We start from the raw sequence: 17,412 nt of genomic DNA, 5'->3' as shown, positions 1-17,412 counted from the left end.
TTTACTTTATATAAATGATATTTGTACAGCCAGTGATACTTTAAAATTTGTGATGTTTGCTGATGATACAAACTTATTTTGCTCTGGAAAAGACATAAAGTGTCACAACAGGACTGAACGGACTCACGCGCAGGCTCTAGGTCTTGAAAGCACAAGAGTCTTTATTATGATACACCAGGTGATTATTTACAAAAGTGAGGGGAAAGCCGGGCTCCGGGGGTCCACACACGAATGGGAAAGACGCCGATAGTCACACACACACACACTCCGTCCACTCCTCTTCACACTCCACTCACTCGGGTAACACAGGGGTAGGTAGGTCCAGGGAATCTGTACACAGAGACACGAAGGGATAGTAAGGTAAATCGCTGTGAAAACACTTCAGAAGTAATTGAGCTGGGGTTACACTGACGAGGGTTGGCAACGGTCCAGCGACGAGAAACACGGGGCTGTCATCTTATAAAGGAGCTGGATCACTCGTGATGAGCCACAGGTGCGTGGGCCAAGGGCAGGAGCCCACAGGTGAGCTCCGCCCAGGCAGAGGGAGGAGGGAAAGAGGGGAAGGGAGAGAGCAGGGAAAAAATAAAAAAAGAATACAAAACATATGTAGCCATACTGAGCCGACCGGGTAGGCAGAGGAACCCTGACATAAAGAAATTACTGAAAACAGTGGAAACAGAACTCATGAAGTTAAATAGATGGTTTGTATTTAATAAACTATCATTGAATGAAAGTAAAACAAAATTTATGTTATTTGGAGGTAGTAAAAGTAATATTAAAGTAAAATTGAGACAAAATTTTTAGGAGTAATTATTGATGATAAACTTTGTTGGAAGCCCCACATAGAACATGTGAAACGAAAATTATCCAAGTCTATTTCTATTCTTTATAAAACAAGAGATTTTTTGAATAAGAACTGCCTTTATTTATTGTATACTTCCCTTTGTTTGCCTTATATGACCTACTGTGCAGAAATTTGGGGGAACACATACAAAACATATTTGGATTCAATACTTAAATTGCAAAAAAGAGCTATTAGAATAATAAATAAAGTTGGATATAGGGAGTCCACCAACCAGTTTTTTGTAGGATCATCTATGTTAAAATTCATGGACATTATATATTCTAAAACTTTAGAAATTATATATCGTGTGATGAAAAAGAATGTTCCAATTTGTATTTTAAGTATATTTCAACTAAGAGATGGAACATATGATTTAAGGGGGTCTTATAAGCAGTGTTGGGACTAACGCGTTATTAAGTAACGCGTTACAGTAACTACGTTATTATTGTGGTAACGAGCACGGTAACTAGTTATTATGCCAAAATCAGGAACGCGTTAGTCGTTACTGGGATTTAGATAGGCTCGTTACTCGTTACTTCGTGTGGTGGCTATCGCGGAGCTTCCACAGATTCAGTAACATTAGCAAGTGGTGGAAGCCAGCAGGTGGATGAAGGAAAAGGGACGCAGAAGGAAAAGAGACCCGAGGCGGCCTCCGGTCCAAGTGTGAACTGAACTTCAGGTAAGAAGTTATGACCTGCAGTCTCTCTGGGTCAGATATGAACCAAGTTTAGGTGGAGTTTATTTTCGTTATTATGACTTTTTCCGTACTGCGTGCTAGCTAGCATGACGGAGTTTCTATACAGCTGGGTGGGTGCTATGAAGTTAATGATGTTTTAACTTTATTTTGTTCATAAGTTATTAGAGTTGCCAACCGTCCCGTCTGGTATTCAGAGAAAATATTACGCGTTTCTTATTGAGGTAAAAAGGAACAGTTTGTCCCGTAATTCAGCTACAATGAAAAAGACACAAAGCTGGAGTTATTCTGTGTCTTTACGCTGCACAGCTGCCTCTTCTTCTCTCATTCTCCCCCCTCCCTCTCCCGTTTCTACTTTAATCATGAAAACTGATCAGTGATCAGCTGATCGGCTCTCTTGTTTGTTTATCGCTCACTTTGCGCCGAAAGAGGAAACCAGCGGATGTCGCGCTAAACAACAGCAGCACGTTTAAGCTTGATCAGCTGTTGTTAGAATTTATTTAATATTAATTTCTACTATCAGCTGATGTTTGCTGGAGCCACAGCTGCAAAAAAACTGCTGGTCATGATATGGTTTGGTTATCTGGTGAGAGGGAAACATGAAGATGAAACCAGGAGATGTCCTTACTGAATCATCAGAGCTGAACAGGTGATGGAGAAACAGGTTTACCTTTTAGGTGACATGAATGAGTTGAAGGGAAGTTATGAACTGTTTCTGAGAGACAAATAACACCAGGATCCTTTTCTAAGTAGCTGACAGCTGGTAACTGTGCAGGGGCGGATCTAGCAAAGTGTTGCCAGGGGGCCAGGTAGGGCATTAACAGGGAAAGGGGGGCACAAAGAAATACTTTTCTTTCTTATTCTCATTTAAAATGTCTAGCTTTTAAAAAATAATTATCTGAATCTTACAACAAAAGATTGATAGATTGATGCATATATACCATCAAAACAGTGTACATCACTGTCACAACAGCGTTTGTTTTCATTCAAAGGCTTTATGATTTTTCCTATAATGGTGCCCCTCTAGTCAAAATGCCCAGGACGATTTTTTTGTCCCAGTCCAGCCCTGTATGCAGCTCATCTGCAGTCTGGTGTTACCTACATCTTCCTATTCAGAAGGCAGAATTTCCATGTTCTGAGTACAATCGAAAGCACCACGACTGCAGTTTTTGTGTTGGATGTAAAAGACGCACATGACGCTGTGACTTAGGCTAGAATCATGGCAGCAGTCAATGACGGTCCAGGCGTGGGATTTCTCTCGTGGAAATATGCACATTATCTTTTCCTTTCTATTGGTAGGTGGCACAGTGCACTTGTGGCAAGTAAGCAAGCTAGAAGACTGGCAAAGTTATGGAAGAAACACATTAACAAGAGAATTCTGAGTAAAACCAAAGTTACTTTCCCTAGTAACTAGTTACTTTGAAAGTAACGAGTAACTTGAAGTAACTGAGTTACTTTTGAGAGAAGTAACTAAGTTACTATTTTAAAGTAACTTACCCAACACTGCTTATAAGTTTGAAAGGCCTAAAGTGAGAACCAATGTTAAGTATAGATGTGTGTCAGTTTTGGGAGTGAAATTATGGAATGGACTTAATGATGAACTGAAGATGTGTTTTTCTTTGTCATTCTTCAGGAAGATTTTAAAAATTAGTATTATACAAGGTTATAGAAATTTGGTTTGTTAAAATTTTTTTGTGTTGATTTAATTTCTTGATTTATCATTGATTTCTTTTCAAACTGTTATACAACTTATTTATCAATGCTATTTATTTTCTTGGTTAAGGATTTGATTATTTCTATGGGGGTAAGGGATAGGATAAGTATAAGCCATAAGGCTTCAGCCTATTCCTTTTTCGGTTTCTGTTTGAGTACTTTTATGTAAAATTATAATCTGTTGTTGTTGTTGTTGACTGAAATAAATTTCAATTCCTTCATTCATTCATTCATTCATTCATTCATTCATTCATTCAAGTGTAAAATATTTTTTCAAAATTAAGATATTCAGGCAGTATGCCAACTCAACTGGTAATATGCCCTCAAATATGTCATGTGCAATATCTGGAGGATATCCACTGCAAACACTGAAATGGGAGAGATGTGCAGAGAAAACACACCGTCTTTTAACACCGTGACATGGTTTTGCATTACTCTGTGCAGAACTTACATGCATTTCATGTGTCTCTTTGCTTCTCAGAGTAAACGCACCTGAACTAACCTCTGTTTCTTGAATATCAGATCTTTTGGCCTCACAAAATTTGCAAAAGTATTCACCTGAAAAACTCTCAATAAATCCAGAAATACTGTGTGCTCCCAAATTATCTGCTATGACACACTGTATTGTGCCCCTGAGAAATTCTCCAAGATGTGCAATAAAAATCCCTTGACTTTCCAAAGTAACAAGATCACTCAACAACGGCTCTAGAATCTTTTCATATCCATATGTCTTTACATCTTCAGACTTGCAGAGTAAAGCCAGATAAATGGAAGTCAGTGATGAATGGCAAGCAGGTGGTAAATTGCTAAGAGTCCAATATATGGCACAAATTTTGTGCTTTTTACGTGAAGTTCCAAGTGGATTGCAAATCTCAAAATCGTCAATATACAAATTCAGTAAAACTCGCAATTCACCTGCTGATAAAAAACTGTTTTCTTTGAAAAACAACCCCTCCCTAAAAGACCTGTAAATCACTTCTGCCCCACTTTGTTCTGTTATGCGACTACCATCCAAAACCTTAGCAAGAAGGTGGCAATCACTGAAAAGCTGCCATAAAACCTTTAAAACTGGAACATACTGAAATGTTCTTTTATTTTTTTCATCCAACACATACTCTACAGGCTCTACAACTTTAAAATTTTCCTTGCCCCCGCCCAACTATTCCTTAATGCCAATGTTGTGGCGGGAGGGACGATTTCACAATTTAAAACTGCAGGCTGTCTGTACAGTGAACTTTACAGCTAACTACAACAGAGAAATTGCCTCGTTTCATAATTTGTTAGTACAAAGTGTGCCACCAGAACTAAGCTAAAAATATATGACAATTTAACATAGCAGTTTTCATCAATACAATTACTCTTTTAATAGAGCAGTAGCTAATAGAGCACATAGCTAGCTTAAGTCAAATCACGACAAAGTTCAGAGGTGTACAACTGCTTAGACTTCTTTCTCCATGTGCACACGTCTTAAAGAGTCAACATGCTTTGACTGAGGTAAAAAAAAATAAAACAAAAACGACCGTAAAAGCTTTACTTACCGAAGCTAGACCACCTTTACACAAAGTTGTGTGATTAACTTGAACCTGCTTGCAGCACACAAAGCGTCGGCTTTTTCAGTCCGCGCGCAAAATGGTGGCCTGTCCTAACGCATGCGCAAAATGGCCCAGCAGGATGCTATGAAAAACATACTTAAGCATTTTGAGCTACATTTAATTAACTAAAATTAATTGGATTAAAACGCAGGGAATGTATTCTGGAGTTACTCGAATTATATAGACAGGAATTACTCATTTGAATTAAAAAGATATACCAAAATAAAATATGCTATATCTAAAAGGAGCCAATATCACTTTTTTCAGTGTTGGTGGACTAACTTTTGCTGCTACTCATACATTTCTTTAAGTCAGTCCAGAGGCGATTTTAGCCCATTTTTGGGGGTGCTTCAGCACCCCCCCCCCCCAAGGTGTCTCAATTTTTCAAAATTTTTAATAATATTTTGTACATTTCAAGGTCTTTTGTATTTTTGGAGTGTATTTTTTATGTATCTGTATTATAATATACATACACATTAAAAGTGAATCTCTGTCCAAAAAATGCACTCAGTTTACTTTTTACTCACTATGAGCATCATTCATTATTCTCCCGCAGTAATTAAGGTTAGTATATGTTTTTTTTTTTTTTTTAATTTTTAAATTAATTTTTTTTTTAATTTAAAAAAATATATATTTTTAAATTTAATTTTTTAAAAAAAAATTTTAAATTCCAATCCATTCTTCTTTGGCAGCATTTAAATAACCTTTATCGGATTTGATGGTTTTGACTCACTCACTGGCCTGCACCAGTTACCAGTCACTTTGTGGAGCATTGGACTGCCATTACCTCATAAGACTTTGTTGTTATACTATCTCTTACCGTATATTACTAAATCTCCATTTGCACTATTTGCCTATTTGCACTACTCTGCCTGGTTTACACTCAATGTCATTTACCCTTACCTGAATATTGTATATTGTATATTGTATAGCTTTCTTGTTAAATTGTATTGTATTTATTTAAATTTTTACTTTTTAATTATTTTATTTGCATTTTTTAATCACTCTCTTATATTTAAATGTTCATTTGCTATTTCATCTAGGGTTTGAGAGTAACGAAATTTCTATTCTCTGTATGTCCTGTACATGTGGCAGAATTGACAAATAAAGTTGACTTTGACTTTTGACTTTGACTTTGTTACAGACTTTTCAAAAAAAGTGTTTTGCTTTTCTTTCACAAATGTGGGGATTCAATTGTGTTGAAATGTACAAAACAGTGATGTCATGTTTTGAGACGAGGACCCAGGCACAGAGAGACTTGATGAATTTAAGAATCTTATGATTTAATAAAAAAATTTGCAGACTTGCACAGAGAGGGTAAAATTATGATGACTGATAATGGAGATGAAGACAACAGACGATGAGGACAGGGAGGATGCAGGGGTTTAAATGCACCAAGGAGACAGTCAGAGGGAACTCGGGACAACTGGAGACATTTAAGGATGCAGGGACTGACAGAGACAGGGAAGACGTCTCATCGTGACGAGTAAAGTTTACCTTGCCTGGATGGGCAGCTCTCTGGGTGCACAGCACCCCCAAAGCTCTGATCCTAGAATTGCCCCTGAGTCAGTCACCAGGTTTGTGCACAACTCAGCAGGTATTTTTAACCACTAATCTTTGAAGATGTTCTTGATCTAATGAACATCTTCCTGTGCTGCTCCTACTGTGCTGTGCCTAGTTAGTTTTTCAGTCAACAGTCCATTTCTTACATCAATATTTGATATGTCTGTGAAGGTTCTCAGTCATCCAGGTCATCGTAGTCTAAGGAGCTTGGAAAGAAAAGTGTCTGGACTTCTTTAAGTTGCTTGAAAACTTAAGTTTGGAAACCATGTGAACCAGTTCACTCCTCCAGGAAAAAAAAAGCACACAAAAAACAAAATGAAAACACTCCCTTCAAGTAATACATCAATATTACAAGTTCTTCTTATATGAACAGATTAAATATTTAATTATAGAAAGCTAATGATGAATAATATGTCCTTCCTTCCATTGCAGAAAAAAAATACTCCATTATGATCACATGTTACAGGTTGAACAGCTCTGTGAGTGTCTCTGTTTTTACATTTGGCAGTTTGTGGCAGTGTCAGTTAGAGCGAGCCAGTGTACCCATAGTGCTGATCTGAAGCTCAGATAAATGAATAGGATTGTGTTAGGAATTAAACATGTAGATCACCCAAGAAGGAGGCAGAAGTGTGGAGGTAAGAGTATAGACTTTAATATGGAGAGAAATTTACCTTAAAAGTGTTAGAAATGCGTACGATGTGATCTACAAGCGTTTGTAACTTTTGAGGACTCACAAACATGTGCTCCAATCCACACACAAATACAACACAACCTGACCACACGTAAAACAATTTCACAAATGCGTACATCCAAGCCTGAATAAATACTCATCATTTACTCAAAACCTTTTAAGTTTAGTCTCACAAATCTGAACATTTTTCTCTTTAAAAGGATTTCCTTGCAGAAAATACTGTCAAGTTTTTTCTTTTTCTCTAATTAATACAGTAATCATTAATTAGCTGATTACTTTCCTTTAAAAGTAATGTGAAGAAAGAAACATCCAGCAAGTACCTACATTGCTAACAAAATGCTTCATATTAATAATATTGTCATTCTCTTATACACATTACTTGATGGATAACAAGAATGGCCACTGGAGGGCGATGTGCTATCATGATGGAGCATTTAAAATTGTGTTCTGACTTAGAGTCCATTCACATGTAGGATTTCAGTAGTGATAGCAATAGTCTCTCAGAGCAAAACATATTCAGGATATCTGAGCCTGATTTTTTGAACTTCCTCATTTCACTTTCTACAATGAGCCTTAGTAGGATAGTTAGTGTTCGCTAATATTAACCAAAAGAAAGACAGCCGAGGTTCAGATTTGATCCATAAACCAAAATGATCCCTCCATGATTCAAATGTCTTTGAGTCCAATTGCTCAGTCTTCTGTCTTAGTTCTATATAATCAGTCTTCAGCAAATTTGCACAAACCTGTCCCCTCTCTGAAGAGGTCCACGTCATTGTCAATGATGCAGTGGTACACAGGGAGGTGTCTCCTTCGGGAGAGGTCGCTTCCACTTTGGCAGGATACTAAGAATCTTTATGAAACTTTTTCTGTTTGTCTAACTCTATGAGCACCAGCTTTCCAAGGGAGGTTGGACATGATATGCTAAAGTGTGACACCTGAAATAATGACAAAAGCTCTGAAAATACAGAGAGGAGCTTCAAATGTGTATGATAATCACAACACAGTTACTGCAGAGGTGAGCACAGTTTAGAAATGGAGTTGGGTTTCACACTCACTGCGCCTCTGTAAAAAGATGGTGCAGCTTTTTGAGATGTGTACGTTTGCTTTCTCGAGCTGTACCAAACAGCTTCATGTAGATCAGGGGTGGGCAATTCCAGGCCCCGAGGGCCGGTGTCCCTGCAGGTTTTAGATGTGTCCTTGAACAAACACAGCTGATTTAAATGGCTAAATTAGCTCCTCAACATTTCCCGATGTTCTCCAGAGGCCTGGTAACAAACTAATCATGTGATTCAGGTGTGTTGACCCAAGGTGAGATCTAAAACCTGCAGGGACACTGGCCCTCGGGGCCTGGAATTGCCCACCTCTGATGTAGATGTTGTTAAAAGTGGTGGCAAAGGCTAGTTTGCCAGTGAAAATCAAAAACTTCCTGATGAATAGAGAATGATATTAACCCAAAGATATCATGAGAAATCATTTCAAATTTCAGTAGCATTTGTACTACAGTAATAATGTGGTAATGCTGGAATAATAAGGTGGAAAAAAGATGCTAATGGTATTGACCATAAACCAATAACCTTAAAAATGTTTCTCAGTATTGTTTACCAGATAAAACAAAATGGATATTCAACCTTGTGCTACATGAACCAGCAATGATAATAAGCCCAAAACCATGTAAAGTTCCTGACACAGGGGCACAGGTTGGCTTAGTTTGTCTGGTACAGATTGTTGTTCTTACAGGCTCTCTCCTCCCATGTGGGCGGATCCTGGGGTTTCCTGCTCTTCAGCTGGACATGCCTGATTGTTATCTCATTCATCAGAGCCAGTATGAAAGAACCAGCCAAACCATCCAGTTTGTGCCAGCTAGTCTGCCTCTCATAGGTGATGACAGGGAACTTATGTGTTTTTTTATTTGTTTCCTGTATTCCTCCTGCTGAATAAAAAAATGAAGGAACACTAAAAACTGCACATGAACAATATTTGTTATTCAATGAAGTTCAGCTCACAAAAGAGGAGTCTCAGCAAAAGAATGACATCCGTGTATGATTTTAGTTTTAAACTTCAAAATGTTAATCTAGGGACCTTTGCAATCATCCAACCATGATCCACGTTCCCTGGTATTCCTTTAGGTTTTGCTTTGTTTCTGAAAAATACTCCTTCCTGTCACATTTACAGTTTGAAATAAGCATTTCAAATCATTGAACTGTTATTTGACCTCTGTATATTGTGTTCACATTGATATGAGTAGTGCAAATACAGTGGGGCAAAAAAGTATTTAGTCAGCCACCGATTGTGCAAGTTCCCCCACCTAAAATGATGACAGAGGTCAGTAATTTGCACCAGAGGTACACTTCAACTGTGAGAGACAGAATGTGAAAAAAAAAAATCCATGAATTCACATGGTAGGATTTGTAAAGAATTTATTCGTAAATTAGGGTGGAAAATAAGTATTTGGTCACCTCAAACAAGGGAAATCTCTGGCTCTCACAGACCTGTAACGTCTTCTGTAAGAAGCTTTTCTGTCCCCCACTCGTTACCTGTATGAATGGCACCTGTTTGAATTCATCATCTGTATAAAAGACACCTGTTCACAGCCTCAAACAGTCAGACTCCAAACTCCGCCATGGCCAAGACCAAAGAGCTTTCGAAGGACACCAGGAAAAGTATTGTAGACCTGCACCAGACTGGGAAGAGTGAATCTACAATAGGCAAGCAGCTTGGTGTGAAAAAATCAACTGTGGGAGCAATCATCAGAAAATGGAAGACATACAAGCCCACTGATAATCTCCCTCGATCTGGGGCTCCACGCAAGATCTCATCCCGTGGGGTCAAAATGATCATGAGAATGGTGAGCAAAGATCCCAGAACCACACGGGGGGACCTGGTGAATGACCTGCAGAGAGCTGGGACCAAAGTAACAAAGGTCACCATCAGTAACACACTACAACGGCAGGGAATCAAATCCCGCAGTGCCAGACGTGTTCCGCTGCTGAAGCCAGTGCATGTCCAGGCCCATCTGAAGTTTGCCAGAGAGCACATGGATGATACAGCAGAGGATTGGGAGAATGTCATGTGGTCAGATGAAACCAAAGTAGAACTTTTTGGTATAAACTCAACTCGTCGTGTTTGGAGGAAGAAGAATACTGAGTTGCATCCCAAGAACACCATACCTACTGTGAAGCATGGGGGTGGAAACATCATGCTATGGGGCTGTTTTTCTGCCAAGGGGACAGGACGACTGATCCGTGTTAAGGACAGAATGAATGGGGCCATGTATCGTGAGATTTTGAGCCAAAACCTCCTTCCATCAGTGAGAACTTTGAAGATGAAACGAGGCTGGGTCTTCCAACATGACAATGATCCAAAACACACCGCCCGGGCAACAAAGGAGTGGCTCCGTAAGAAGCATTTGAAAGTCCTGGAGTGGCCTAGCCAGTCTCCAGACCTCAACCCCATAGAAAATCTGTGGCAGGAGTTGAAAGTCCGTGTTGCTCGGCGACAGCCCCAAAACATCACTGCTCTCGAGAAGATCTGCATGGAGGAATGGGCCAAAATACCAGCTACTGTGTGTGCAAACCTGGTAAAGACCTATAGTAAACGTTTGACCTCTGTTATTGCCAACAAAGGTTATGTTACAAAGTATTGAGTTGTATTTTTGTTATTGACCAAATACTTATTTTCCACCCTGATTTACGAATAAATTCTTTACAAATCCTACCATGTGGATTCATGGATTTTTTTTTCACATTCTGTCTCTCACAGTTGAAGTGTACCTCTGGTGCAAATTACTGACCTCTGTCATCATTTTAGGTGGGGGAACTTGCACAATCGGTGGCTGACTAAATACTTTTTTGCCCCACTGTATACTTTTTTCATATCACTGTTACTAAAGGCCACCAGATTGTGATGTTTGTGATTTCACAAAGACCTACAGTCCTTCAGAAGTTTCTGCTGGAAAAGGTTTCCTTTCTTTTTATCTTCAAAACTTTTCCTGCTGAGTTTATGGTCTTAGACACCCATAGACTTGCAAACCCTTATTACACCTTTTTTTTTTTTTTATTACTTTTTCTTAGAGGGAAACTATCCAGGATAGAAATGTAATTTACAGAATAAGTAGGTGTAAATTCTGGGTTTCAAAGTCTGTTCAGGCTGTAGATCAGAGAAAACAGAATAACTAATTGTTACATCCCCACATGAAAGCTAGGCAAAGAGGGTGGGGGACAGTAACAATTGGATCCGGATTGGAATGAATAGGACGCCAGGCGGAGGTGTTTAACACAAAATGAATCTTTATTATAATCAATTAACCCATATAAACAGTAACAAAAGAAAGAGGCAGAAACACTGCTTTAATGATAAATCAGACAGGCCAGCCGAAGGAACGGTGGCCGCTTCAACTAGGAAGCTGCTATGCTGTTCTTAGCAATAAAACCAGGTAGGCCAAACCAAGAAATGGAGGTCGCGTCACTTAAGAAAAACTGCTGCTCAGTTGAGAGTTACTCACAAAGAGCCACGACCGACCGAATCCACCAGAAGCCTCTCCCACACCGGCACAGCTCTCCTCCAGCTTATATCACCTCTGGAGGGTAATTGGTGGTAAACAAGGGCAGATGAGCAGCAGGTGTGTCCTAAAGGAGAAGGCAGGGGCAGAGAGAGGGGGAGGACAACACCACGCCCACACGCTCCCACAGCCTCACAGGATGTAACACTAACGCACAGGATCAAGCACACAAAACAAACAGTCTTCACTTTTTAAACAGAATATGACAGAATGAGAACACAGTTTGAAATGAACATCTATATATATTTAAACATTAACGCATCAAAACATACATAAACATGAAACAATGTTAATTAGATTATAAGAGTTTTAGACTGACCTGTTTCTTACTTTCACCTATTTTTTTTAGCATTTGGTTGCAGTTAAATGTTGACCTTTCTCCCTCCGTCTTTTTTCTCAGCCACCTCACCAAGCAAGATGTTCAGCATTAACTCTAAAGACTCACTTACACTTTGCCTGCATGTACATGAGAAATACAGCATGATATAGGCACAGAGACGAGGAGAGAGAGAGAGACGGAGCATAGACTAACAGCCAAAAGTTTGGACACACCTTCTCATTTAATGTTTTTCTTACTTTTCATGACTACTTATATTGTAGATTCTCACTGAACGCATCAAAACTTTGAGTGAACACACGGAATCATGTAGTAAACAAAAATGTGTGAAATACCTCAAAACATGTTTTATGTTTTCTTATCCTTTGATTTAATTACTGCTCAATGACGTTCATGAGGTCGTCACCTGAAATGGTTTTCCAACAATCTCATTAGGAACCAAAGATCTGGACTCATCAAACCATGCACAGATTTCCACAGGTCTAATGTCCATTACTTGTGTTTCTTGGCCCAAACAAATGCTTTTTGGGGACACATTCAAAGTTGACTGACCTAGACCTTCTGTAATGTAATGATGGACTGTTGTTTGTCTTTACTTAGCTGATTGGTTCTTGCATATTACAGTATAAATTCTAACCATTCTCAAATAGGGCTGTAAGCTGTGTACCAACCCAACTTCTGCATAACACAACTGATGGTCCCAACACCATTAAGGAAATTCCACAAATGACCCCTGACAGGGTACACCTGTGATATGAAAACCATTTCAGGTGACTACATCATGGAGCTCACTGAGAGAAGGCCAAGGGTTTGCAGCTCTGTCAACAAAGAAAAGGGTGGCTACTTTTAGGAATCTAAAATATAAAACGTATTTTAAATTTTTTCTTTGCTACATTATTCCATATATATTGCTTGATATATTTGATGTCTTCAGTTTGTATCTACAATGAAGAAAGTAGTAAAAATAAAGAAATAAGAAGGTAGAAGAATATTAGTGCTGGCTTTGCACGTGCCTGAGCATGAATGTGCACGTGTACTACCCATCATTGGAATCATTCTCCTATTGCCTGACCCAGTTCCAGCCAAGCTTTATAATTACCTCAAGATACTTTGGTATGCAGAGAAATTTATAGTCAACTTAATGACTGCAAGATGCAGCAAATTGCGAAAATGTCTTCTTTTAGCGGTGATTACCTCCAGATAATCAGTTAGTCAAAATGATTTGATTACCTGACTTTCCCTCTTAATTCCTATGTACGTAGTTAGAGTGTACTTCTCGAATTCTGTAAAACATTTTTTTCAAAAGGAATACAAGACGGCCTGTTTTAGATGTAAAAAAAGCCTCATAGCAGTGAAAGTAACCATATGGTTCCCTCACCACTGCTTATAAAGACAAATAATTGCTTAACTGCACATTAATCTTTATTTAATATCTTTATTGACTTGAGACAACTTTTAAATTATGTATAGTCCAGTATTTACTTGACATGTCACACAACTACATTAGGAAAATAACACATATAACAAGACGTTATGATTTTTCTGGTTTGCATTAATTTATCATCATTGTATAATCTAACAGTATGAAAACATCTCATCACTATTTCTCACCTTTTCAATGTACTGACTATATTAACTGATATATTTGTAACATGCATCATGAATGAAGGTACAATTATTCTAACTCAAAAACTTTTAACTGGTAGTGTAAAGTGTTGGTCAGGTTCCCATTGTTCTTGGAATTTCTAATTTTGGACTCACTCATATACCTGAATAACGGTTCATTTTTGTTTAACCCTGTCTGTGGAGTCTGCTTTGGATTATTTCTCCTGTTTACTTTGACACACATGTATCTAAGTGTCATAAGATGGAAAGGTAAGTACAGATATATCAAATTTTTACTTAAGTACAGTACTTAATTCATTTTGGAACAGAGAAAGTTCCTTTTCTGCTGGCAGTTTCTTATGCCGTAGGGTGAACTACCATTCTTCTCGAGGACGCCACAGAGGCCCTCGGTTGGGCATTTTGGGATATCCTCATATTGCATTTCTTCTCCACCCACCCACAGCCACTCACCAGCCAGGTTACACAGGCCTGTCCACACCTGCCAACAGTAAACAAAGAGAAACAAACAAAGTTACAGTAAGTATAGTTATGAGTCTCTCACCAACACAAACGCATGCAGAAAACTGCCCAACCTCATCAGTGGTAGCCTCTTTTGCGGTCTCTCGTGCAGTGGTGTAGTCATCTGGAGTGATCAGGGAGGCCAGGTCATAGCCGTGGTTCCTGTATGAAGAGGCTGGATCTTCTGTGACCACTCCATCCAGAGACCTGCAGTGTTCTAATGCCTCCTCCCATGTTTTATTCTCCTTCACCAGAATCAGCTTTTCCTCATAACATAGGAAATCACGTTTTTCATCACACTTCTTGCTTTCCCATTTTCCGTCGCTTCTTCTGTTCACACAGTTTTCATCCTCTTTTGGTGCTGCAAGAAGTCGAAGTACAATAGAGAAAAAAAAACTGGGATAGATTCCAGAGATGTTTTAAAGGTCTATTCAACTAGATTCAGTATCAAATCATTTTACCAGTACAGTGTTTATGTGTGTAACAAACCCTCCTTGCTGAAGTTCCAGCTGAAACAGTTGGTTTGGGACTTCGTGAAACTCACTACAGTCAACACTGTGATAGACAACACTGCTCCACACTGTAAATCTGATCCTTTCTCACCACTTAAATTGTTGAATGCTCAAAATTTCTCAAACTGATTTCAGGTCTCAATGCAAATAAGTATGGAATAATTACCAGTAAGTTTGGTCTTGTAAGCCAGGTAACATCTAAGGAGTAAAAAACATAGTATGAGAATTTACCGCCATCCCATGGTGTGAAGATGGCTATTTCGCCTCCTCTGGACCATTTCCATGGACTTGTTGCATCCTTCCGGGACAAACCAATCCATCCAGAGTACTGTAAAGCTTTATTCTCTTCTGCAGTTCTCACTCGGACCAAGTCAGTGTGGTGCTCCCTGCAGTATGCCAGTGCATCTGCCCAGGTATACTCGTAAGGGTTATTATAGAACTTGATGTCCAGCAGATGTCCACACACGGGGAAAAGAATGAGCAAGAAGCCAACGTGCTTCGTCATTGTGTTTTTCACAGGAGAAAAGTGGACAAAAAGCCTGCACAGACAGGACACAGAACAGAAATTTTATAGTGAGGAAGAGCAGCGTCTGCTGTGTCCACATAACGCTCTACTGATAAATGCTGGGAACAATAAACTCTTCATTAAACACAACTAGAGTAAATTGCACAGATATAGGTGCTTGTGTGTTTAAAGAAATCAATAAAACATTTCAAATTTCAAGTGAAATGTCCTATTATTTAAAAAGAAAAGAACACAAAACAATAGAAATACTAATTTAAATAAATTGTTGTAATGACATTTACAAAATAAGAGTGCGAGTGAGATCAAACTGAATAGTGAGATAGCTTTGGTTTTTTGTTCTTCTTTGGCGGATCATACACTGTGTTCAGTGTCTGATCCCTTTGTCACGATCCTGGGTCATCTGACCCAGCATATTGAGTTTTAGTTTATTTTGATGTTTAAAGAGCACTAACAGTGTAGACCAGTCTAAATGGATCTTTGATGACATAAATAGCATTTTGGTTATTTCAGGTTAATTCCTCTATAAACGGCTGTTTCAAAAATGTAGATGTAATAACTCTTTAGCAATTAAGTGTCATGATCTGTCTTGGTTCCCCGTCTCGTTAGTTAGACTATGTTCAGCTGTGTTCCCACCTGTGGTCTATTCCTTCGTTTGCCTTGTGCTTTTAATGTCTGCCTCTTCCTCCGCTGGTTGTTGTGATCACCCTGAATGCTGGGTTTTCTGCTAGTCTGTCTGTTTAGTTTAAAGTGTTTTCCCAGTTTTAGTTTATAATTAATAATTCCAGCAATAAAGCTGTGTTTTGAGTTTAGTTTGGATTTTGGGTCCATTCCTGGCTGCCTAACACAGCTGTTATGACACCAAGTACTTTCAGACACTACAGTGACTGTGGTCCAGTTTATACAGGAATACTTCTTTAATGAGCTGCCTTTTTTAATTATTATTTTTTTTATCTATACTTGTTCCTATATCTATGTGACAGTTTAATTAATCATGGTTTTCAATCACTGACATGAAAACAGGAGTTAAACCAATTCAGTTCTCTTTCAGTTGAGCTGTGTTTATTGTCACTTTGCTCACTACATATTTTGTCAGCTATAAATTTTACTACTATTTGCTGTCAGTCAGTGTAAAACATTACAACAAAATCAAAATCAGACAAAGACGTAATGTGTTAACCTAAGTCTCAGATGGTTGTTTTAGTGAAATTGCTCTAAAATGACAAAAGAAAAATTAGAGAATGAGTTGTACATGCATACATGCTAGTCTCAGGAAGTTAAACTGCTTTTAATATACAGTTTCAGCAGATTAAAACTGAAATCAGCCCAACTGATAAAGTCCACAACTTACGTGGCTATCACACTGTTTTCTCTTTATTTCTTTATAAATATAAGTCTCTGTCATTCATTCATCGGACCTGTTTGTACAGCAGCACTTACCTTGGTAGACGTTAGGGAGGCTTTGAAATTCACTCCGGTTATGATCCCTCTATATCAAGTCTGAAAAGATACCAGTGGTGATTCAGAGCTTCATGCAAAACCTCCCACCTATTTCCATCTAAATTGATTGATAGCTCTGGCGTGGCATCCCACAAGCCATTTAAATCAAAAGCAAAGCAGCATCATTCAAATTCACTGTTTCTGGATATTTACTTTACTTTGTCCCTTCATAGAATGTTCAGGGATCATGTAGTGTAAACCACCACACCCTACTAACAGAAAGCTGTCAAAGGTGGGGATTTTGTGTTTGAGTGATGTTGAAATCGCTAGAAAGATGACAGAAATTACTTAGAGAGACTTAGAGACTTAGACAGTTTTACTGTGCAGTTTCTTGCACAAAGAAATTGGGTGGCTGGACCACAAGGTGCAAAAGTAAAGAAGGGAAAACAATATACAATGAGGGAAAAAAATAAATAAAAAGCAATATATATGTATACATATATGTGTGAGGGGAATTTTATACATGGTGTATGCGTAGGAAACATTGAAACAGAAACATTGTGGGGCTGTATACAGTTACATAATATAGTTATATAATATAATAAATAAAATAAAATAAGGGTGGAGTGGCGATGGTCATTTAGGGTGGGGATGGTGATTCCAATGAGAAAAAAATATTGCACAACATATGCCTTAAAACATTTTTTTTTAAACGTTTGTTTTTTGTGTTTTAATATTTCTGTTTACATAATAATAGTGATAATATATGCACAACAATTGCTTATTCTTATATATATATATATATATATATATATATATAT

General features: G+C 38.3%; 1 protein-coding gene across 2 annotated transcripts; it reads right to left on the bottom strand.

Moving 5' to 3' along the window:
- Positions 1-13,907: 13,907 nt before the first annotated feature.
- On the bottom strand, positions 13,908-15,133 carry LOC146607829 (macrophage mannose receptor 1-like). Of its 2 annotated transcripts, none has more exons than XM_085348769.1 (3): positions 14,860-15,133; positions 14,191-14,477; positions 13,908-14,096 (listed from the first exon to the last, which is right to left on the bottom strand). In XM_085348769.1, the coding sequence occupies exons 1-3, from the start codon at positions 15,131-15,133 to the stop codon at positions 13,908-13,910; spliced, it is 750 nt and encodes a 249-aa protein (XP_085204895.1). The 2 variants fall into 2 exon arrangements, with proteins under 2 accessions (XP_085204895.1, XP_085204896.1); XM_085348770.1 differs by having other exon boundaries at positions 14,863-15,133.
- Positions 15,134-17,412: the final 2,279 nt, after the last annotated feature.

This window comes from Diplotaxodon limnothrissa, linkage group LG23 (genome assembly GCF_057381915.1).
Source record: "Diplotaxodon limnothrissa isolate DT_005_m linkage group LG23, D_limnothrissa_male_GT1.1, whole genome shotgun sequence".
Taxonomy (NCBI): domain Eukaryota; kingdom Metazoa; phylum Chordata; class Actinopteri; order Cichliformes; family Cichlidae; genus Diplotaxodon; species Diplotaxodon limnothrissa.
This window is presented reverse-complemented; position numbering and strand designations above follow the sequence as displayed.

What these genes read in the sequence shown, in the direction of transcription:
- LOC146607829 (XM_085348769.1), bottom strand. Translation starts at nt 15,133, where the DNA reads ATGACGAAGCACGTTGGCTTCTTGCTCATTCTTTTCCCCGTGTGTGGA. An exon ending in CTTCACACCATGGGATGGCG is followed by an intron (nt 14,478 to 14,859) that starts GTAAATTCTCAT and finishes GACTTCTTGCAG; the next exon opens with CACCAAAAGAGGATGAAAAC. An exon ending in AAGAGGCTACCACTGATGAG is followed by an intron (nt 14,097 to 14,190) that starts GTTGGGCAGTTT and finishes TACTGTTGGCAG; the next exon opens with GTGTGGACAGGCCTGTGTAA.